This window comes from Tachypleus tridentatus, chromosome 10 (assembly GCF_004210375.1).
Source record: "Tachypleus tridentatus isolate NWPU-2018 chromosome 10, ASM421037v1, whole genome shotgun sequence".
NCBI classification, from domain to species: domain Eukaryota; kingdom Metazoa; phylum Arthropoda; class Merostomata; order Xiphosura; family Limulidae; genus Tachypleus; species Tachypleus tridentatus.
Window position 1 is genome coordinate 142,912,402 of NC_134834.1, and position 24,179 is coordinate 142,936,580.

The window sequence follows — 24,179 nt, forward strand, 5'->3', positions numbered from 1 at the left end:
ATAGTTATTTTTTGTCTATATGATACATTAATTTAGTGGCAGAACTTGACCTCGGTCGAATATAACCTGACACTTCATTAGAAGAACCACAACCGATACACACACATTTGTTACAAGCGAAATACTAGGCGTGACTGAATATATTAATTGTGTGAATAATCTTGTTATTTGATTTAGAGTAACGTCACATTAGTATCTCAGAACGACTGGTATGGGTATTAACACTTTTACGGATAAGGAAAGAACAACGTTTCGACCTTCCTAGGTCATCTTCAGGTTAAGAAAGAGAGAGTTTGCATACTGGATTATACATTCCCGGGACTCAGCACATGCATGAAACAAAACAAAAACTCAACATATTAAGAAACCAAATACACACAGCCACAGAACTATGTTCACCTGATAAAATTAACGATGAAATCAACAAAATAAAACACTTCATCAACATCAACAAATTTCCTCAAAAACCCATGGACAAAATTATACACACACACCGAGACCAACAACAAACAAACAATAAATCCCAAGATACAACAAACTACAAAACCGTATACTGCTGCATACCATATGTTCCTGACATCATCGAGAAAATAGCCAACATTAGGAAAAAAAAACTTAACAAAATACAACATTCCGGTAAACAACACCAAAGTAATTCAAACACCAGATACAAAACTAAAATCCATACTATGTAAAAACTACAGTGACAAACACACCATTAACACAATTTATAAAACACAATGCAACGGCTGCCACGACTTCTATATTGGAGAAACAAGCAGAAAAATGGAAACTAGGTTCAAAGAACACAAAAAACACCTTCACACGTTTTTGAACACTGCAAATCAAATCAATACAACATAACCATAGAAAACACCAAGATATTAAGTAGGGAAACAAATATAAACGCAAAATCAAAGAAGTCCTACTCATACAGCAACAAAAAATAAAATCAAACCAATATAAAGGAACACCTATATACCTATACTAATTAATAACCTAACATACAACTGCAACGTCCCCTACAATCCTGTATCCCTAAGACGTGTGTAAAAGGTCATATTCAAACTCTTTCTTTATTAGCCTGAAGGTGACCTAAAAAGGCCGAATCGTTGTCCTAGCGTCATTTATAAATAAAAGTGTTAATACCCATACCAACCGTTCTGAAATACATTTTTACTTCAAGTGGGTTTCTCGTCATCACATATATTCACATTAACTGTTGACTAAAGCTGTATTCACACTAACTGTTGTTTTGAGGTGTATTCACATTAATTGTTGACTAAAGCTGTGTTTACATTAACTTTTGGTTGTAGCTGAGTTCACACTAATTGTTGGCTAAACAATGACAAGTACAAGCGAGAAAAAAAGTTGGCGGTGGGTGTTGCCAGTCAGTTAGCTGCCTTGTTTCATCAAACAACTCAACAGAGAGAGAAATGAAAAATCACTGGAGGCAGGTGCTACCAGATAGTTGCTTTCTTTCTAACCAACAATTCAAAACTAGTTATAACTGCACATAGCATTATTAGTTTTGCCATAACAAAAACAGAGCAAGCGTAGTGGCAACAGGAATCAAACTTATGACTATTCATGTAGGTATTTTGAGTACAAATATATTCTCATTTTGTGTACAACAGACTTGTACATCTGATTAAAGGCTTACCTCATTCTGTATGGATAAAAATAGTAAATTGAGAATTATAGTAAACATTCTTTCTCCAATACAGCGTCGGTCCACTTGGGTTAACAAAGTGTTAAGATAATTGAAAACACTAATTTTAACCAATTTAACCATAATTCAGTTAATAAAATAAATAATCTAGCATTAATAATGACAACCATAAAACATGGTGAAAACGGCCTAGGGCATAAGGAAAAATTTGGTAGCCAAATCAGACAATGTAACAGAATCGTTATTCAAAGTCCTTCCTTGATACTAAACACGTAGCGAACACATATCCAACCATTTGGCTTTAAAGTGCTGTTATCAGTTGCTAGAATTACCCTGAAAGTTAACATTTTTTTACAATGAAAATTTGTTTCTGAAAGATAATTACCTCCTCAGACCCAAAGCTATCTCGACCCTCATTCACAACTTTCGTTAATAGCACACTTTCGCGTCACTTCAGACATGTCGATCACGTGACAACCTTCCGCCAATCATACTGTGTCATCTATACTAATACATCCAACTTACTCTACTATTTTGGCATAATATTCTCTTTCGTTACTTAGCAGGTACAAACTAGAAACATCAACATACCAGTGGAGAAGAAAGTTGGTAAGTACCTATCGGAAATATATTTTCAGAGTAAGAAAATGTTTACTTTCGAAATGGTACTATTTTCTCTCACTCAAAACTATAATTCTACATTGTGAAGGCGGAGAGGCAACAATATTCAATCAAATGGAGAGCAACCATCTTGAAAGAACAGGTGTGCCACAGTAATAAAAGGAGGTACATCTATGGGGTATAGCAGTTCTCCTGGAACAGGTATACTTATCACTCTGTAACGAATACAGTAATAGGCAGGCACCAGAGCCTCAAGATGTACAGCACTGTTCTGTGGAGAAGTGTTGTATAACTATGACGGGAACCAGTGCGGCACGAACAAACATTGAATGTCTGGTAGGTAATCGACAACGGGCCGAAAAAAATATTGGCCAAGGGTAGAGTTTTGTGGCACACTGGAACGTTAACTGGTGTCAAAATGGGCAGAACATCCAGTGAAAATGTCTTGTCTGGGATATCGTGACCAACGATGGCGATACTCCCATGAAAAAAACAACAACAAAAATCCAGGAGAAAGTGCCTTCAATAAGTAGTCTGATTAAAACTTGTCAAGTAATTCGGAGTCAGCCTGATGTCAACATATGTAGAAACTGTAATCACGGGACATACCAATAAGTATGGATGATTAGGACAGTAAACTGTTTATGAATAAACCAAGTGCAGTCTGCATGGGCAAAAACAACCAAGGGCAGCACCTTGGGATATGTGAGAGCTATATAACATAACAAGAAATTTACTGGACAAAGCAGTTGATCTGATCCAAAAGGCAGTACAGGTGGGAAATGAATGTAAGGAATTAGAAGAAAAGGCTAAGCAGCTTCTCAGGCAGTTGATGTCCTGAAAAGGAAGGCCCAATCTGGAGATTGGATAACATACAAGAAATAAAGGAAGAGAGAAACATTAATGCCATAAATACTGGAATAAAAACAACCATATGGTAATAGGGTAGGAAGAAAGTCAAGAGGTACAAGGAACACATTAAAATGGGTTAAAAGGAAGAACTGGACAGAGCATGAAGGACAACAATGAGGATCCCAATCTGGCAGAACAAAGAAGTGTGATGGATGGACAAAGAGAAAAGAACAAAAGAGGATGGAAATAATTTGGGAAGAAAAAGCTTTCAAGAGGCACAAGTATGAAAGGTGTTTAACAGGGCAGTCCTATAACAAAGCAACAGGGAAGGAACAGAAGGGCAAAATTGCTAGAAAGAAAGCATTCACCATAGAAGCTCAAGGGAGAGGAAATGGAAACAAAAATGGAAGGAAATTGTCATTTTACTGAATGACAAATGCATATGTTTACAGTTATCCCAGTTAAGAATATACTCACAGAAATACCTATGAATGGAGGAATCACTCCATGAGAAGAACATGGTTAGGGCATAATAAGGGATTAGCCACAAGATTCAGAACTGTCATCTCATAGTCGTTAGCTTAGTACAGATGATCCAGAGTCTGAAAACACAGAGATCTTGACTTGGTTCCCCCTCTACCTGGTGATATAGCTGACAACAATGGAACTGTCAGAATGAAATATAACCACCTTCACAGGAATGGAAGGAAATGATACAGAGCTTGAAGAGTTGCCTAAGGTTCCAGGATAAGGTTGTGGAATGAGAACACCTCCAATCCCATGATCAAATCCCTGTTGAGCCACAAAGCAATATCAGTGCTGATACCAAGTGGAAGGATGATGATATAGTCCATGGAATCATGGAAGAACTTCCACTGGTTGAAAAGCATCTAATGAAGGTAATGCATATGCACCCTACCCAAGGGAATGAGTAGCTCACAAAAGAAGTCCACATCCCAAAAAAAGATGGAGCCTCTTTCACAGAGAGTGAAAGAGAAATTAGGGCCTATGTGACTGCCTACTCCATATCCCAAAGCTGAAGTGGAGAAGATTGAGCCCAACCAAGATGGGTCATAACTTATGGATCATTCATGCTCTATACAGCAGAAATAAGAGTCTCCCAGACATATGTGCATTTCATATCAGCAATAGATCATTTGACTTCTCCTTGGAGGTATTAAAGATGATCACTTTCCACAAGTATATAGACTGAAACAAGAGAGTAAAAGCACTACTGGACTTATAAAGCACAAATTATCTTTAACAGAGAACTTCTCTATAGAAAAATAAAATAAAAAAAAACAAAAAAGCAACAGTTCCAAGTTGTTCTGGGAAAGGTCTCAAAAATAAACATAAATCCTCAGACCAGAAACTTATGGCAATAAGAAAGTTATTTTGCACACAAAAGGGGTGGAATAACTTAATGTAGTAATGGAATAAAATAATAGTTTCCACAGAAAATAATGCCCTACTGCAGCTATGTAATCTCAAAGTGCATGAATGTTAAACTCCTTTTGTTAGATAAGACTTAAGTACAGTTGCAAAAACCAAGACACTGTATATATGATAGAAAAAAACCTATCAAAACAGGTTGACAATTTTGTTAAAAAGGCTTTTCATTCTGAGGGATAAACAGCTGTTTGATATCCACTTAACCATAAAACCCCATTCAGTTTAGCAATGAGCCTGAGATAAACTGAGGAAAAAGGGTTAACTTCATGATGTCATGACAGAAGCTTAAGTTTTGGGATTGATGTAGATGTCAGAAAGAAAGTAAGAAAACTAGAGGCTTCACTTGCAAAACCCCAATACAGATAACTAACAATGTGTTAGGCAAAAAGGGGCCACCAGTAAAATGTGATAACTGTTAAGGCAAATCTTACAAAAAATCTTATGTTAAAAAACAAACTAAATAGAAGGGTTTTCATATTAAAACCAATCCTTATCTTCCTAGATTTAAAAATCCATAACAGGGACCAAAGCAGTCACACTTCATAATTAAATGGTTGATAACATAAATTATAACACTTAAAGAGATAGCTTCAACACAATGAACAGACCATACAGTTGGTAAGACCTTGTTGAAAGAAAAAATGAATTATCAGAATACTCGCAAATCTTCAATAAAGACAAGCTTGTAAAGTTAATAAATGAGTTGTGTACATGTCCACAAACTAAGATATAAAACTAAATCAATTTTACTGGTGCTTAGGATTTTTTGTAATATTTGTTTTAATTTACTTTTCTACAAACAACTTTATTTTTCATACATGATTGATTATTCTCATGTTATGGTTTTAAATAATTTAAGAACAACTTCAAAAATAAAATTATATTTATTTGAAGGAACTGTTATTGATAATTATAAACAATATTATGATCATGAACGAAGACTAAGAGAGTTATAAGTTAATTAGTTTTTACACACATTCAGCTTTAAAATCTTTCACTCTTTATTATTATGTCTATTTTGAAAGGAAAGGAATTTTGGGTAAGGAACAGTTCATACATGAAATTCAAATTTCTTTAATGAATTAAGTCTTTTAGTAAATACAAAGCATATAAAAATTATATATAACATTTTCCACATATTGACTCGAACACATAGTTCATTCGATATCTCAAAAAAAACAGCAACTGTTTTCGTGGATATGTAGTTCTAATGTATATTTTAATCTTTTTTCTACAAAAATATATTTTAACATGTTTTGATATTGGTAAAAAATAAATAAGTAATACTAAACTATAAGGCTTTCTAACCAAGACAGACAAAAAACAAACAAACTTGGCTGTAGGTTTCCAGATCATCAAGTTCTTCTAACAACTTGAAACCACTACGAGTACAAGTACAGTTTTTAACTATGATAGTGAATACTACATTTTTATGTAGGAGTAGCCAGTCAATGTGAGATCTTAAAACTAAAACAAACCAGCTTCTTAACTATCCCAAAATAACACATTTTAAACACTTACACCTTGAACGTTTACCAAGATTTAAGAGCTGGAAATTTTGTACAGATGTATTTCCTTTCAGTTTGAAATTTACACACCACAAACAGCTTTATTTCATTATGAAATCTAAATATGAATAAAACAATAATAAAAAATATATTTTTTAACAACATAATCCTGATGTATTTAAAGATATGTATGAAGAGTCTATTTGGCCTGCTAAAAAATGTTACAAGGATGTGACACACAGTTTCTTCATGCTAACATGCCGTATCAAAATGAAAATAAAGAAATGTGTTTCAGAAACTCATGAATTTATTCTCTAAACAATCCAAATTTTTACTTGACAATATTTATAACCATCTTGATGGTGTTACTATGGCACCTAGATTAGCTCTATTACTGCTTTTTTTTGTTTCTGTGTCATCATGTTGGCTTTAAAAATGTTTGTCTCAGTTTTAACAAGTATATTACAAAAGATATACAGATATCTTTTTCATCTTTTGACAAGCTGAATATACAAATTTTTTTTAACTACCTTAACAGCACGTATCTGAATGTTAAATTCACCACAGAACATCAACATAACCATTATATTCCATCCTTGTACCTCTCTATATTCATAATAAAGATGGCATATGTTGAGTGTGAAGTTTTGCATAAAAGTATTTTCACTGGTTTATATATTTGACCTTTAATATTTTTATCAAAAACCTGATCAAAATACTTGTCCATCAGGCATACAAGTTAACTTTCAAACATACTTTATCAAAAGAGATGGACTATATTAAGAAATTTTTTACTAAAAAAACTTTCCAATAAACATTGTAAATTGAGTAATTAGAAACTATTTAAATAGTAAGACTTTCTGAATTTCCTAAATGAAATGTAGCTGAATGAAAATAACTGTTTGGTCCTCCTCTATAGAGGAAAACAGGTTATTTTGATTAGAAACTTCCTGCACAAATTATGCATTATGTATTCCCTCAAATGGAGTCGAGATTTGCTTTAAAGACTGTAGGAAAATTAGTGTTTGATTTAGATATAAGGATTATATATCCACCTTCAAAACTTCTAATGTGGTATATTAATCACTATAAATATTCTGTTGTTTTTTTTATATTAGGTTGCATTAGTTCCAACAGTAAGTGGTTAACAGTGTGCATAAAAGAACATGTTAATTTAATTTCCAAGTATTAAGAAACATGTGACAAACAAATGTAATGAACCTATTAAGAGATGGCAATTTAAAATCTTCATTAAAGCCAACAGTGACAAGAACTGTAAATAAGGGAACATCTATTAATTAACAAACAAAAACTGAAGTTAAACAAGCAAAACAGATTAGTTTGGTTTTTGCAGAGGTAATTTTCTGTATGTTTAAAGAGGCAATTATGAGCCACTTTTTTATATGTCCAAGTTATGTCCTTTATTATTATATATTACTGTGACAATTGTTGTCTTCAAAATTTAAACTTAAATGTTTTTATCATTTGAGTCTTCCTTGTTTAGTTACTATTTGTTAGACAATAGCACATATTTTTATTTGGTTTTGTGTAGCAGAAACAACCTTTGTCATCAATTAGATTTACATGATCCATGACTTAATAACTAATATCTAAATAGTTACTTAATAAGTCTGGCTTCTTAAAATCTCATTTTGGTACACCTACACTAAATTACTCTAAGTGTCATCTGAGTTGAATCACACAATCTGTAGAGTATGCAGCTATGCTCTCTTGGTTTGCGAGACTTCAGGTTGTTAATATTTTTGACTCAAAAGATAAGCAACATTTTAGGTGGATAGATCCTACACTGATTGACATTAAAATAGCCTAGGTTAGTTTTAATACTAACAACAAATTTGGGAAAACTAGTTCAGTGAACTGGGGGGCCATGGATTAAGGATTCAGTTATGATAAATTGTATGATGATTCCTTACCATTATTTCTAGCTGTAATCATAGCCTGGATATAAAATTATAATGAGTAAATACATTCTTTATAAATTGATTTCTGTATGTTCAATGATATTATGATATTTCAAATAATCACTGAACATAAATACAAAAAGAAAGTAGTATAATGAGTAAATTCATTATGGTATTAGTACATATTTAGCCAATTTTATAAGTATGTGGATATAAAGCAGACCTTTTATTTTCAAAGAGCAATTACACTTTCTTTAAATGACAAAATCATGGAGTAGGTCATGAATGAGAGCTCATTAAAAGGACAAAGTTTTCAATTCTCCTCCAAGCTAGTTTTTTGTTGTATTTGTTATTATTATTTTATTATAACAAGTGTGGAATTACAACTACTTCATCTACTCACGTGCCTGTGATGTTCCCCAGTAAATTTGCATTGGACTTCGTATTATTGGCTTCTCTAAGCATTTATTGAACATTGCTACTCATGTGTGATAGAGGTTATGTATAATAGAAAGTGTCAACATGTATGATATAAGAATGTTCTTGGCATCCTTTTTAAAAGCTTGTTATGGAAACTATGGTTTCAGACCACAGAACTGAACATGGTCAATGATAGAAAAAGAATGATTCCAAGATGAGCACAGGACCAAGAACATCCTTCTTAAAAATGTGTGATTAACTTCAGTACATCAGAGTTTTCTGTAAACTTCTTCTGTCATAAATAATGCTAAAAATATGCCTGCCTTACTTTAACCAGTGCTTTTAAATTAGTGACAAGAAAAATATGCAACTTATTTACACTTCTGAGATCAATGTAATAGACAAAAGCTCTTATTATGCATCTGTAGTTTCTGGATATTCTTTGTCCACACAAGCCAAGAAAACAACAACAAAAAAAAAAAACATTTGGAACATTACATCATATTCAACTAAACTCATGGAGAAGTTTAAACTCAATTTCTTGTGCCATAAATATAAAACAATTGTAATTTTTCATTAATAATATCATTTTCAGCACAACATTGTCTAAACTAGCTGACTCAACACTGTAGTGAATGTTTTCTATTTTCAGATTATTAGGTAAATGTAATCATTTTCATCCAATATCAAACTTCTCATGGTCATGTTGACAACAATATATGTATTTACTCATGTATGATACAAACAGCAGCAATATAAAAGTAACTAATCAATACAAAAATAAGAGCAGCAAAGTTATTTGAAACTCTAAGGTTGCCATTTCTTTTTATACAATCTGACACGTAAATGCAATTACAGTTTTTCTGTCCTACTTACATTGTGTGTGTGTGTGTCTATAAACCATGCATTTTTCTAACATGAATCAAAAATATAGAATGCAATGACTCGCATGATGAGAAGATGTTTGTGGCTACTCCAACATTGTTAACCCATTTTTCCAAAGTGAATATAGTCTTACCTTATGATGTCATTTGTGTTATATTTAGAGATCTATTATTGTTGCATGTTATTTTTTAAAATATTGTAGTTCAGATGTTTTGTGTTTCTATACAATTAAGGTCAATCTTGCTTAATAAACATCTACAAAAAACAAATATTTATAAAATTTGTAGATACATAGAGGTTTTTGGTAAAAATAATATTTATGTTAGAATATTATTTATTGTATATAAGATCCCTGATAATTAGATTTATGATCTAACTGTATGAAAATAAGTTTTTACACAATGGAATAAAATTATGTTTCAAGCAAAATAAAATATATATTTTTTTGCATCCTGCAAGTTAAAATAAAAATATTTCTATTTTTCATTAAAAAAGCAACATCTAAATATAATACAAGTTTTGTTCTCACCTTTGTGCTGATTTGAGATATGGTACATTGGTTCTCAACCTTTTTATGTTAGTACTACAAGTCAGACCTTTGTTATGACTGTAATCACACACATCCACTGATAATGTAATTTTTCTAAGCCAATCACCTTTCTGTTCAGTCTACTTTTTATTTACACATCTTTATATCGTGACACCTTACCTAGATCCACCAAGATGAGGGTCATGGTGGAAACAGTTATGGTAGAAGTAAAACTTTTCCTAATTATATTTCACTTCTAGCCTGTTAATTTCAAATACAATAATTCTCCTCTTGCAATCTTAAGTTGAAATCTCCAAACTGAAATGAAAGTGAATCTGGTGGAGACAGAGAAGAACTTAGCACTTTTGAAAGTGAAAAGGAATAAAGAAGTATTGGAAAAAGGGTAATTAGAAACCCAAAAGCTACTTGCCCAAGAGCAACCTTGTTAGCTTTTAGTAAGTGTAATGGACAGGTTTTGTTAAGGTGCTGCTTACCTAATAACAAGCCAGGTTGTCCAGATGAAATACCAGTTCTGATCTAACTTCCAGTCAAATAGACTGCCTCTACAGGGTTTGAAAATGCCACCCATATGCTGTTGATGGCAGACAGTACAACTAAACCATATCACTGAAACTAAGTAAGTATAAAAGGGGCACCAAACTATCCAGAAGTAAAATAAACCAGTGTAAACATGCAAGGTATTATGCTTTTCTTAAATACCACTATTACATGGAACCAGGATTTACAAAGACAAAAACATACAAACTTATATTATAAATAATAATAAGATGGTGGGAAGTCACTATAAGAAGAAAAGAATTTCCATATTTCCAACATTGTTGTTACTTGGACATGAAGTAAGAAATGGATACATGAAACAATATACACATCTCAGCTTTGATAATAGGCAATATAAGACCTTTTATAAAAACTAACAATTCATCCACTGGATTGGGTTTGAAAACACTGTTTAACAACCAAAGAAGCAGAGAAAAGCTAAGCTTGAAAATGTAATTACTACGCATGTGCTGAAAAGCTGAGATTCTGGGCTGATGAAGGAAATTCTTCCAAACTGAAAGTGTATCCTGAGGTTGTAAGCCTAAAAGTCACAGCCAGTAGTTAACTACAAAAGATGAATGATCTCTATAAACATCATCAGAAGTGTTTAGCCATATAATAATCTCACACAGAATGGAATTTGCAAAACAATGTAGATAGTAAAAGTAGGAAATGAAGGAGGAAAATGGACATGGATGAAGATATGTCTAGCTATGGCATTAACAAGAGATCATCTTGAAATTATGGCAAACATACAATATTATTCAAACTACCATTTTACCTACAAAGTTCACAGGAAAACAAATTAACCAATCTTCAAGAAAACAAAAATCACTGACACAAACAAATCATCCTTGAAATACAAATACTCAGAAAACAAAAACAACTAGTTTACATATAATAGTTTGTTCCTTCAAGTTTCTCCTTGTACACCCATCCTTGAAAAAAGTAAACATTTAAGCCCACCCCTTTATTTTAAGGAAATAATTGATTCCCTTCTTAAACACAAAATTGTCTGGTAAATATTGCTACTGATACAACTCACTCCATAAATTAGTTGGATTTTAGACTTCTCAAAGGCTTTTAATCTTACATTAAATAGAAAAACTGAGTAAAGATATCTTAAGCATCTTAAGAGATTTCAAACACAGCCTTATTATACCAGAAGGGTATATGATTAAAGTGCTAAAGGTTATTATGATGAGGGATAAAAGAAGATACCAAAACTAAAAAGCATCTTAAAGTTGGGAGAAGTTTTTCTTTAAATTTTGTTTATGTTGAAAAAAAGTAGCTTTTGGGAAAGAAACTTTAACAAAATAGAAAAAGAGCTTTAATATGAATTATATTAATTTTTGGAAGCAATCACACCGTCATTAGGAAAATGTAAATGTAATTTGTATTTTAAACCCTGTGTTGCTCAGTGAAATGTACAGTTAACAACTTGATATCTGTTACTTAACACACATAGAAATGATTTAAATTTATAGTTAAATGCTCTTATTTCCAAGTAACAGCCTAAATTGACCATATAATTATTTTTGTTGATTTCTCAATTGGACAGTATTACTTCTAGGTAACATACCCATTTACAAATTAGTTAAATACATTGCAAAAGCATTGTTTTTAAGCAATCTAGACTTAAGTAAGAAATTCAATGAAAACATATTTGACAAACTACTTTCATAATGTATGCCATAGATTTCTGTGGTTTGGTTTGAATTTTTACACAAAGCCACATGAGACCTATCTCCACTAGCCATCTCTAATTTAGCAATAAAAGCCTAAAGGGAAGGTATCTATCCATCACCACTCACTGCCAACTCTTTCACCAATGAATAGTAGGATTGACCATAACATTATAATGCTTCCAGAGCTAAAAGGATGAGTATGTTTGGTGGGGTGTGGATTTGAACCTGTGACACTCAGATTGTGAATCAAGTGCTCTAACCACTTGATCATGCAGGGCTGTGTGTAATATAGGGTTAAAAATAATACAAACATTCTACAAATAAATTTACAGACATATTACTTTGATTTATAATTGAAAGTTATCATTTTGAAAACATATGTAAAGCTTTCATTGCACTAATGATTCTTAGACTGGATAAAGGAAACAGTTTTCTTGTCTAACATTTTGTTGAAGCTATCTGACAGGATCTTCATGTCTTCAAATGAAGACATTTTAGTTGAAGTTTCATATTCTTAATTGTTCTAAAGAATGTGGAAACAAGCTACCAGATTGGTACCAAATTTATGTTTTAGTAGAAGTATATTAGAATAAAAGTGACAGAATACTTACCTCTTTCAAAGTTATCCCTCTCATTAATAAATAAAAGAAAAACATTTAAGTTAAATATTTTAACTGCAAGATGAAGCTTACAAGTAGTTTTAGACTAGAGTTTATAGTATAAAAAATATCAAATGTTTTTGGGTTGGTTACTTTGTGTGTATTCATGGAATGGTTTGCCTGATGTGGACTGTTAGACTGACTTATCTTATTTAATCTTTTTTTATGTATACACATATGTAGAAAGCTAAATTTAACTTTACTATTTCTTCTTCTTTAATGGTTACTTAGGGGTGAAGTGTGACCTTCAGAAACCAAATTAACCTTTTAACAATTCCTTTTTCCTTGCTGTTCTAACATTCTTTAGTGTCATATGAAGATATGATAAATTTTATAGTTGTAACTTAAATGCTTAGAAATAACCCAAGAACTTAATTTGTTACCTTCATCAAAGGGCTTTGGAGTAATTGTAAATGGACAAATAAGAGCTTATTAACTTAACATGGATGTCCTTTCCAACTCCCAACTATAACTCAAAATGGATGTCTCTTCCAACTCCCAACTATAACTCAACATGGATGTCTCTTCCAACTCCTAACTATAACTCAACATGGATGTCTCTTCCAACTCCCAATTTCATCCACCCCTTAACCATTACACTAAATATATTACTTTTAAATAATAACACAAATTTCCTTTCCCATATAAAATAAAGCCTTTCAAAATTCTCATACTCCAAGTGCATATATTTACCCTTTTTAATAAAATTGGATTTTTCCAACCATAGTATCATTCTTTAGCAATATTACTGTCAATATTTTTCTGAATCTTAAATTTAAAAGTCCTACAAAACAACTTAAAACTCTTTCTAGTTGATTAACCTGTTTCTTTTATTCTCTGCTATTTTTCCAAAGTCAAACTGTAAAAATAAACTGCACTGAATAACTTTGAGCTTTTAGAACACAACAGCTTAACCCACTTTTCAAATGTATTTTCTCTAGAGTGGAGAAGATCTAGAAGTAATTTGATTGGTTCAGATGTTTAGAATAACAGTTAAGAACTTAAAAACAAATCTACCTTTGGGTGGTCTTCTTGAGTAGTGAAAGGAAAATGTTTGAAGTACAAACCTGGGTAACAGGGTTAAGCTCTGAAAACCCATTAATACTGATTTGTTCTTTGATAAAATTAGTTTTAGCAACAATTATATACTTGTGAAACTACAGTGCATGGTTACATATTAAACCTCACATGTGTAAAAACTGTGAAAAATCAAGTAATTATTATTTCTTCCTTCAGATGCAGACATCTACCTGTTAGCACAATAATTACACATCATATAACTTATTACATTAGAAACACAGACAATCAATAATAACCTACAATTTTCTTACTTATATTTTGTGCAATCATTTTGTCTAAGCTTAAATTATACTGTATGATGTAACTTGAAACTCAGATGGTTCATACATGGTGTTTATTGTTGATTAGCTTGTTATTCAACCCAGGTGATTCTGTGGCATCTGGTATTGATCAACCTGTCACATAGGTATTATGTTACAAGCTGTAAACATCTGAAGTCAAAGTATGCTGAGATGAGGTACATAATTACTTAACTGTCAAGTTAAAATAAGTTAGGATTAGTTTTGCATCACTACCACTCCAGCATATACTACTATGTAGGTTTTAATACACTGAAGCCTAACACGATTTGCTATACATCATGTGAATATTACCTGTCCTATACTTATTAATTGTCTTTATGCATTAATAAAGAGTTCTTGGCATTACTTTATACACTAAAAACAGTTCCTGGGATTATTTTATGAGTTGATAAACACTTCATGGGATTACTTTGTTTGTTGGAAAATAGTTTCTTTAATAACCTTATCAATTGATAAATACTTCCTGGAATTACTTTGTGTTGATAAACAGCTCCTTTGGATTACTTTATGAATTGACAAACAGCTTCTTGGGATTACTTTGTGTTGATAAACAGAACTTGGGATCAATTTATGTGCTGAAAAACAGTTTCTTTGATTACTCATATGTTGAAAAACAGTTCCTGGGATTACTTATGTGTTAGTGAACAGTACTTGAAATTACATTCAGTAGATAAACAGTTCCTAAAATTACTTTACATGCTCACAAACAGTACTTCAGATTACTTTATGTATTGATAAACACTTTCTTTAATTACCTATAAGTTGTAAAATCTTCAAATTACTTTGGATTAATAAATAGTTCTTGGGATTACTTTAAGTGTTGATAAACAATACTTGGAGCTACTGTATGTTGATAAACAGTATTTGAAATTACCTTATATTGATAAACAGTTCGTAGAATTACTTGGTGTTGATAAACAGTTCCTGGGATTATTTTATGTGTTGATAAACCATTAGGGAGATTACTTTGTGTGTTGATAAAGAGTTCTTAAGATTATAATATGTGTTGATAAACAGTACTTGGAATTACCTTATGTTAATAAACAGTTCCTGGGATTACCTTATGTTAATAAACAGTTCCTGGGATTACTTTATGTGTTAATAAACAGTTCCTGCAATTACTTTGTGTTGATAAAAAGTACCTGGAATTATATTATGTGTTCTTAAACAGTTCATGGGTTTACTTCATCTGTTGATAAAAAGTACTTGTATTACTTTGAGTTGAAAAACAGTTCCTGGAATTACTTTATGTGTTGATAAACAGTTCATGGAATACTTTGTGTTGTAAAGCAGTGTTTGGAATTATTTTATGTGTCGATAAATAGTGCTTGAGATTTCCTAATAGGTTGGTAAATAGTGCTTGGGATTTCTTTATGCATTGATAAACAATTGCTAGGATTACTTTGTCTGTGGAAAAAGAGTACTTGGGATTACCTTATGTGTTCACAAACAGTTCTTGTGATAACTTTGCCTTGATAAACAGTTCCTGAAATTACTTTGTGTTGATAAACAGTTCTTGGGATCACTTTATGTTTTGATATTCAGTTCTGGCGATTACTTTATGTGTTAATAAACAGTACTTGAAATTACTTTATGTATTGATAAACAGTTCTTAAGTTTACTTTATGTGTTGATAAATAGTTCTTGGGATTACTTTATGCGCTGATAAACAGATATTGAGATTACATTGTCTCTTCATAAAGTTAATGGTATTATTTTGTGTATTGATAAATAGTGCTTGGGATTACATAATGTGTTGATAAACAGTACTTGAAATTACTTTATGTGTTGATAAACAGTATTTGAAATTACTTTGTTGATAAATAGTATTTGAACTTACTTTATGTGTTGATAAATTGAGTTTGGGATTTTTGTGTAGATAAAGAGTTACTGGGATTACTCAGTCTGTACATAAACAGTTCTTGTAATAACTTTGTGTTAATAAATAGTTCCAGGGATTACTTAATTTATTGACACACAATAATTGTGAAAACTTTGTGGTATAAATGGTTCTTGGGATTACTTTATGTATCAATAAACAGTTCTTCAGATTACTTTATTTGTCGATAAACAGTTCTTGGGATTGCTTTATGTGTTGATAAACAATACTTCGAATTACTTTATGCAGTGACAAAGAGTTCTTGGAATTACTTTATGCATTAATAAAAAGTTTCTTTGATTACTTTAGATGTTGATAAACATTTCTTGGATTACCTTGTGTGAATAAATATTACTCTGGATTACTTTATGTGTTCATATAAAGTACTTTGGATTACTTTATGTGTTCATATAGAGTACTTGGGATTACTTTATGTTTTCATAAACAGTTCTTTGGATTACATTATGCATTGATAAAGAGTATTTGGAATTACTTTATGTGTTGATAAATAGTTCTTGGTATTACTTTATGTGTTGATAAATAGTTCTTGGTATTACTTTATATGTTGATAAATAGTTCTTGGTATTATGGTATTACTTTATGTGTGGATACACAGTTCCTGGGATCGCTTTATGTGTAGATAAACAGTTCTTTGGATTACTTTGTGTTCATAAACAATTTGTTGGATTACAATACGAGTTGATAAATGGTTCCTGAAATTACTTTGTGTGTTGATAACCAGTTCTTAAAATTACTTCATGTTGATAAGCAGTTACTGGGATTATTTATGTGTTGATAAACAGCTATTGGGATTACTTTATGTGTTGACAGTGTATTTGGAATTACTTTTTATGTTGATAAATAGTTCTTGGGATAACTTTGTGTTGATAAATACTTCCTGTAATTACTTTATTTGTTGAATAATAGTTCTTGTAATTATTTTACTTGTTGATAAACAGTTCTTGGGATTACTTTATGTATTGGTAAACAGCACTTGGAATTAGTTCATGTGTTAATAAACAGTACTTGGGATTACTTTATGCAATGACAAAGAGTTCTTGGAATTACTTTATGCATTCATTAAAAGTTTCTTTTAATTCTGTTCATAAAGTTATTGGAATTATGTTTTGTATTGATAAACAGTAATTAGAATTCCTTTATGTGTTGATAAAGAGTTCTTGGTAGTATATTATTTGTTGATAAACAGTACTCGGGATTACTTTGTTGATAAATAGTACTAGGGACTACTTTATGTGTTGATCAACAGTACTCGGGATTACTTTATGTATTAATATACAGTACTCTGGATTACTTTGTGTGTTGATAAACAGTACTCGGGATTACTTCGTGTATTAATAAACAGTTCTCGTGATTACTTTGTGTGTTAATAAACAGTACTCGTGATTAGTTTGTGTGTTAATAAACAGTACTCGTGATTAGTTTGTGTGTTAATAAACAGTACTCTTGATTAGTTTGTGTGTTAATAAACAGTACTCGGGATTACTTTGTGTTGATAAACAGTTCACGGGATTACTTTATGTGTTCACAAACAGTTTCTTCGATTATTTTATGTGTTGATGATAAACAGTTTCTTGCATCACCTTATAAGTTCATAAATACTTCCTGTAATTAGTTCCAAAATAGTTCTTGGAATTACTTTATGTGTTGATAAACAGTTCTTGGGATTACTCTGTGTGTTGATAAACAGTTCTTGGGATTACTCTGTGTGTTGATAAACAGTTCTTGGGATTACTCTGTGTGTTGATAAACAGTTCTTGGGATTACTCTGTGTGTTGACAAACAGTTTCTTAGATTAACTTATAAGTTGATAAGTACTTCCTGTAATTACTTTATTTATTATATAGTTTTTGGGATTACTTTGTGTGTTAAAAAACAGTTTTTGGGATTACTTTGTGTGTTGATAAACAGTTTTTGGGATTACTTTGTGTGTTGATAAACAGTTTTTGAGATTACTTTGTGTGTTGATAAACAGTTTTTGAGATTACTTTGTGTGTTGATAAACAGTTTTTGAGATTACTTTGTGTGTTGATAAACAGTTTTTGAAATTACTTTGTGTGTTGATAAACAGTTTTTGAAATTACTTTGTGTGTTGATAAACAGTTTTTGAGATTACTTTGTGTGTTGATAAACAGTTTTTGAGATTACTTTGCGTGTTGATAAACAGTACTCGAAATTACTTTATGTATCGACAAAGAGATCTTGGGATTACTTTAGACATCCATAAACAGTTTCTTGGATTACATTATGTGTTGATAAACACTTCCTGAAAATGCATAATGTGTTGATAAACAGTTCCTAAAATTACTTTGTGTTGATAAACAGTTTTTTGAATTACTTTATGTGTTTACAAACAGTTTCTTTGATTATTTTATGGGTTGAAAAACAGTTTCCTGGATTACCTTATGAGTTGATAAATACTTCATGTAATTACTTTATTTAATAAAAACATAGTTCTTGGAATTGCTTTATGTGTTGATAAACGGTACTTGGGATTGCTTTATGTGTCGATATACAGTTATTGAGCTTACTTTATGTGGTGATAACCAGTTACTGGGATTACATTACGTGTTAACTTCGTCTTGATAAACAGTTCCTGAAATTACATTGTGTGTTGAGAAGCAGTTCCTGAAATTACTTTATGTGTTGATAAACAGTTTTAAAGATAACTTTGTGTTGATAAATAGTTACTGGGATTACTTTGTGTGTTTACAAACAGTTTCTTTAATTATTTTATTGGTTAAAAAACAGTTTCTTGGATTACCTTATGAGTTGACAAATACTTCCTGTAATTACTTTATTTGTTGAAAAACAGTTATTAGAATTACATTGTGTGTTGATAAACAGTTCTTGGGAATATTTTGTATTTATAAACAGTACTTCAAATTACTTTATGTATTCATAAACAGTTTCTTGGATTACTTTAGATATTGATAAACAGTTCTTAGGAATACCTTATGTGTTAATATAATCAGGGTATAGAAAATTAACACAAGCAGTGTTTCAACATGGTTGAATGCAGAAGTGTGAAGAAATTGATACATTGTAATGAGCTTGAGTAATGTCTGATAGGTGTGGATCTGATTATGACTAAGGAATTATACATATTCTCTCACACAGAACTCCTTCATATATTTATTGAGAGAAATAGGTGTGTTCCCTTTCACTACTACTTCCTTACATTAGTTGTGGGAATGAACTACCAATTGGGCTCAAGAATTAACTGAAAGATCATGGACAAGCTTAGAACAACATTTAAGCTATCCAGACCTGTGGGATAGTTTTTCAGGATAACAAATGATTAAATGCTACACAAGGGCTACATATAAACAGGTTAAGTAATATGATGTTTAAGGTAAGCTATGACAAAGAGGAGTTTAGAAAGAGGAAATTTAGACCTGAAGAGGTTAAAACAGTTTTAAACATAAGTCTGTAAATTTAAGATTAAACATAATAGGATCATGGATAACTTTAATACTACTATTCTAATATTAGCATACTATAATGTTTAAAGACAACAAAGGGCTTGTGGTCCATTTTATTTGTTACATCCACTCATTTAAAAGTAACTAATTCCAGTAGCCAATCGCCTTATTTGAAAATTCAAAATATCTAAGGACAAGATAATTCCTACCCTGCCAGTATGTATAACAGAGTCCCCAAGTAACATCATTCTCACTATAATGTATGCAAAAAAAATCAATACTAACAGTTCCATTAATAATATTAACCTGCCTTTATATGATAATCCTACTTTCCCAGATATCATATGAGTAGCTTTCATATGAATCTTTTTCAACAGTTCAAATGTCTTTTTTATGGTAAGAAAAGTCATAGCTTACCCAAAACTGAAGACAGTACTCAAAATAAGGCTTAATTATTGGCCTATACAATGAAACAATAGTCACTTTTAGAGTTCAATATTTCAGTAAATAAAGCTCAAAATCCTATTTGCCCTACCATTAGCAGGAGCACACAAACATAACACCAAGATTATTTTTATCCACAAGTGCCAAGAATACCATTATGGTTACTTCCATTAAATTTATGAAAATTCATATGCAGCATTATGCATTTATGATGATTAAAAATCATCTGTTAGTTACTTGCCCAATTCATTCAATGATCTATGTCAATTTGTAAAATATCAGGACTTTAAATCATGTTAGGAGCATAAGAAACAAAACAGATGAGTTCAGGACTCCAGTTTTAAAGAAAGACTATGATATAATAGGAATTTAGTCAGATTTAAAGAATATTAGAAATAAGAGTTATTTAGAAATTCCAAGCTGATAGTATAAAGGCTTCTATTACAAAGTTAGCCGGACAAGAGTAGACAAAGTTAGAGATTTAAAAGACAGGTTATACTCAGTTAAAAACATTTTTGGTTTCTAACAGGGTTATTAGTGTTTGGAATGAGTTGCCAGTAGTAGTGGACACCACTTCCTTAAAAATAGTTCAAAGAGCATAATCAATATATTCCTGATTTTTTAAAATTTTTCTTTGGAGTGGGTGTGAAAAGAAACCAACAGAGACCAAATGTTGTTTGCTGTAGCAAACTTCATTAGTTACAGATGATGGTCATAATCAGTGCCAAATTAAAGGCAGGACAAACAGGTCATTTGCCCACAGCCCCCATGAAGTTAAAAATGAAACTGAATAAAAGTACAAAATACAACTAAAACAAATGTAGTAAAACATGAAAATAAAAATAGATTAATTTTTAAAAATTAAATACATTAACACTTTTCAAGTTTATGAATTCTTTTGTTTTCAAATTTAAAATCTGTAATACTATTGTGCTTTTGGTTTAAGTTTATTTTCTTTTAAACCACAAAAAGTTTATATGAAATTTGGGTGAAGTAGTCATAGCATACCATATAAAGAATATAAAAGTACCCAAAGAGCCCCTAAAATGAGCCCTTGCACTGGGCCCATTTTTCCTAAGTTCAACACTGGATAAAACATGCATTACATATTTAAAGCATTTTTATAAAATCTTTGAATCCAGAAATAAATTTTCTTTCAAACTATTTACAAACTGTATCAGTAAAGGAAATGGCATAATATTTAATAACCTCACTTTCTGGAATGAATCTAATGTGTTAGTGATTTAAGATACAAACTTTGTAAAGAGATTTTTTTAAAATCAAAACACAATTCTTATTTGGTGACTGATATTAAATAAAATGTACAAACACACACACATATATATATAACAGCTTGCTTTTTGACATTACCAAAATGTTTCCCTAATGTTGGCTTTGAAAGTATGGCTCTTTTGGTTGAAAGGTTTTTGTACATGTGCTATTTATTTTTATTGTGTCTTATCTTTAGCTTAAATACTTTACATAATATGCAGATGGAATGATATATAAAAGGTGAATGAAACTATTCTAATTTATATTTTCTCTTTAATTAACTTGTACAAAAGTACACAATACATTCAGTACCAACAATGTCCCATTTTAAAGTTAATTTGCAGCATTTAGCTGACCACATCAGGGTCTACACTGCAGCACATCATTGCCTTTACATTCAAACATACATATAAGATTAAAAATCTATGACTTTTTGTGCCTAAAATTGAGTTTTCAAAAGCATTTCTTGGCAAAATAAAGCCAGGGTCTAAGGTATTCGTAACTCACCTTTTAAGTGTATTGTACATCACAAGTAATAATTATTAGATATATAAAATATATCATTTTGCATTGAAAACTTAATTATTTTAATTTGCTCTTAAACAAGTTATAGCATAAAACTCGAAACTTTCACTACTAGAGAATTAGTAGAATGCCACTGAAAATAAAATTGTTTTAATTAATAACACCATTGCATGCAGGTCCCAACTAGTAAATCAAGGATTTAACTCAAATTTAGTAAGCTTGCTATTAGAACTAAATAAAAATAACTTTACTAAGGTTTGTTATATTTATAGGCTATTTGAATACGAGAATCTCATCATGATTACAGAATTTGTACAACTACAAAAAGTACAACACACCCTTTGGCACTTAGCACACAATACAAAAGGCACACGTGTCCCCATTCCATTCAATTAGTGTGATACTGTAAATACAATTATTATCAATAACTAACTTTCTTAAGCACTCCTGGTAATGGCAAAGTAAAGAAGAAAAATATGTTTTTAAAAGAAGTTGTGACTTTACTGTTTAAATTTGAAATTAATGGTGCATGAGTTGGGATGACTTTTTGCAACTCTTTACTCTTACTGTTAAAGAAAAACTGGTCTCACTATAACTTTCTTTTCTTCTTACCTTCCAACCATTTCCCGCTTCTCTGTAGTACGGAAAGTTTGTACGTATCCATGAGTAAATCTCACTTAGAGTCATCTTTTTCTTAGGTGAACTATTTATGGCGAATGATATTAAGTTTGCATAGCTATAAGGTGGTTTTCCATCCTTCTGACTAGAATCTTTAGTTGTTGAAGAAACTGAACAGTCGGAACAGTTCTGATTCCCACTACAACACAACGTGTTACTTTTATGATCACAACTGATACAAGAAGAATGCTCTCCTTTCAAAGTTCCTTGGACATTTAACCTTGGTAACCAATCTATGGATGTTAAGCTTTTATCTAATTCCGACGCCATTTTATGTTTCACTTAACTTTTACCATCAAATAAGCAGCATTTGTACAACTTTTAAGAAAAACAGCACAATAAAATCTATACTAACGAAGTTCATATCGCGCCATAGAAACACGTTCATCTATCTACTTGACATCACTCTATAATGTACTATGATGAAGAATACTAGAGCTCTTAGAAGACATTGTACCTTAGTGTCACCTACTGGTAGAACGTTTGAATGTTATAGTTAGTAGCGTCCTCTCGTGAACTTAAATAAAACGAATTATGTTTCACCAAAATTTGTTATGTTTTGTAACAGGTTTTTAATTTAATGCGAATTTTACAACGCTACACATATTCATGTTTATACTAAAAATTACATAAAATGATAACTTTCATATCAAATATACATACGCATATAACATGAATATCTATTTATAACAAAATATTTATTGCATATAGTAATTTACGTTTTGGGGGTTGATGTTATTTTATTCATGCATTTAATTTACGTCTTATTTCATCTATATATATAAATTTGTACAGCTATTATATTGTGTTTAGTATATAGTTCTTGGTTATGTAGGTTCGTCATATAATTTTCTTTACATTTGTTTTATTTTTGCTCCTGTGGTTAACGCTAACCTGGTACGAATATTTATGCTTTGTTTATTAACTTGTTGCCATAATTAGTTAAGGGGAATAATTAGGTTATCAATAAGTGGAATAGTACCAGTTATTAATTTATTAAGCTATGTTTGTTTATTATAGTTTTCAGGACTATACTTACCTGTGCTATAAAATTACCTTGTTACTTGATTGTTGTGCTGGGAAACTTGTTAGGGCCTGTGAAACAATTGGTTAGATATGTTTAGAGATAAAACAATTTTAACGTTCAATTTTACATAGGCTCAGTAGTGTTCCACCTACCATACTATGAATGTTGTTAATGATATGCATATTTAATTGTTCTGTGTTGTATTTGAAAATGATCAAACTAATGATCAAAACTTTGTACGTATTCTGACAGAGGTATGTTTGCGGGCTCACACCGCTAGAAACCGGGTTTTGATCCCCGAGGTGAGCAAAGCACAGATGGCCTATTGTGTAACTTTGTGTTTATTTCCAAACAAACCAAAATCTAACATACTAACATTTCCAATTATCTATTACAAGTTATAAATAAATTTAAAGTATTTATTGTTTGATATTTAATTATTTTTAGACGATGTGAATAAGGTTATTGTTGTTTAAACAAAGCCCTATTAAAGTATTTGCTGTATCCACCGCAAGGAATCGCATGTCGAATTTTAGCGTTTTAAATCTACTGACTTATCAATGTCCCAAGACAGAGAACAATGAAAAAAAGCTTGTATGTTTCTTGGTGGTAGTTATTAGTTATTTGATTCACTCTTTATTAATTTAAATTTAAAAATTCTGTGCTATATATTTTATTTGTTGACTAACCTTGTATATATGGTGGTTAAAAGTTATGAGTTACAATCATCATGTAATACAAGTACTTTATTTGATTATTTCGT

General features: G+C 31.1%; 1 protein-coding gene across 3 annotated transcripts in view; it reads right to left on the reverse strand.

The window, feature by feature from the left end:
• The window catches only part of LOC143230490 (uncharacterized), an 87,832-nt gene extending 64,986 nt beyond the window's left edge, over window positions 1-22,846 (reverse strand). For 2 of the 3 annotated variants that reach the window (XM_076464168.1, XM_076464167.1), the window contains exon 1: window positions 22,324-22,846. In XM_076464168.1, the coding sequence (XP_076320283.1) occupies window positions 22,324-22,659 (336 nt within the window). In that variant the 5' untranslated portion in view covers window positions 22,660-22,846. The remainder of the gene's footprint in view (window positions 1-22,323) is intronic. The other variant, XM_076464166.1, reaches the window with a different exon arrangement.
• Between the last annotated feature and the right edge of the window lie 1,333 nt (window positions 22,847-24,179).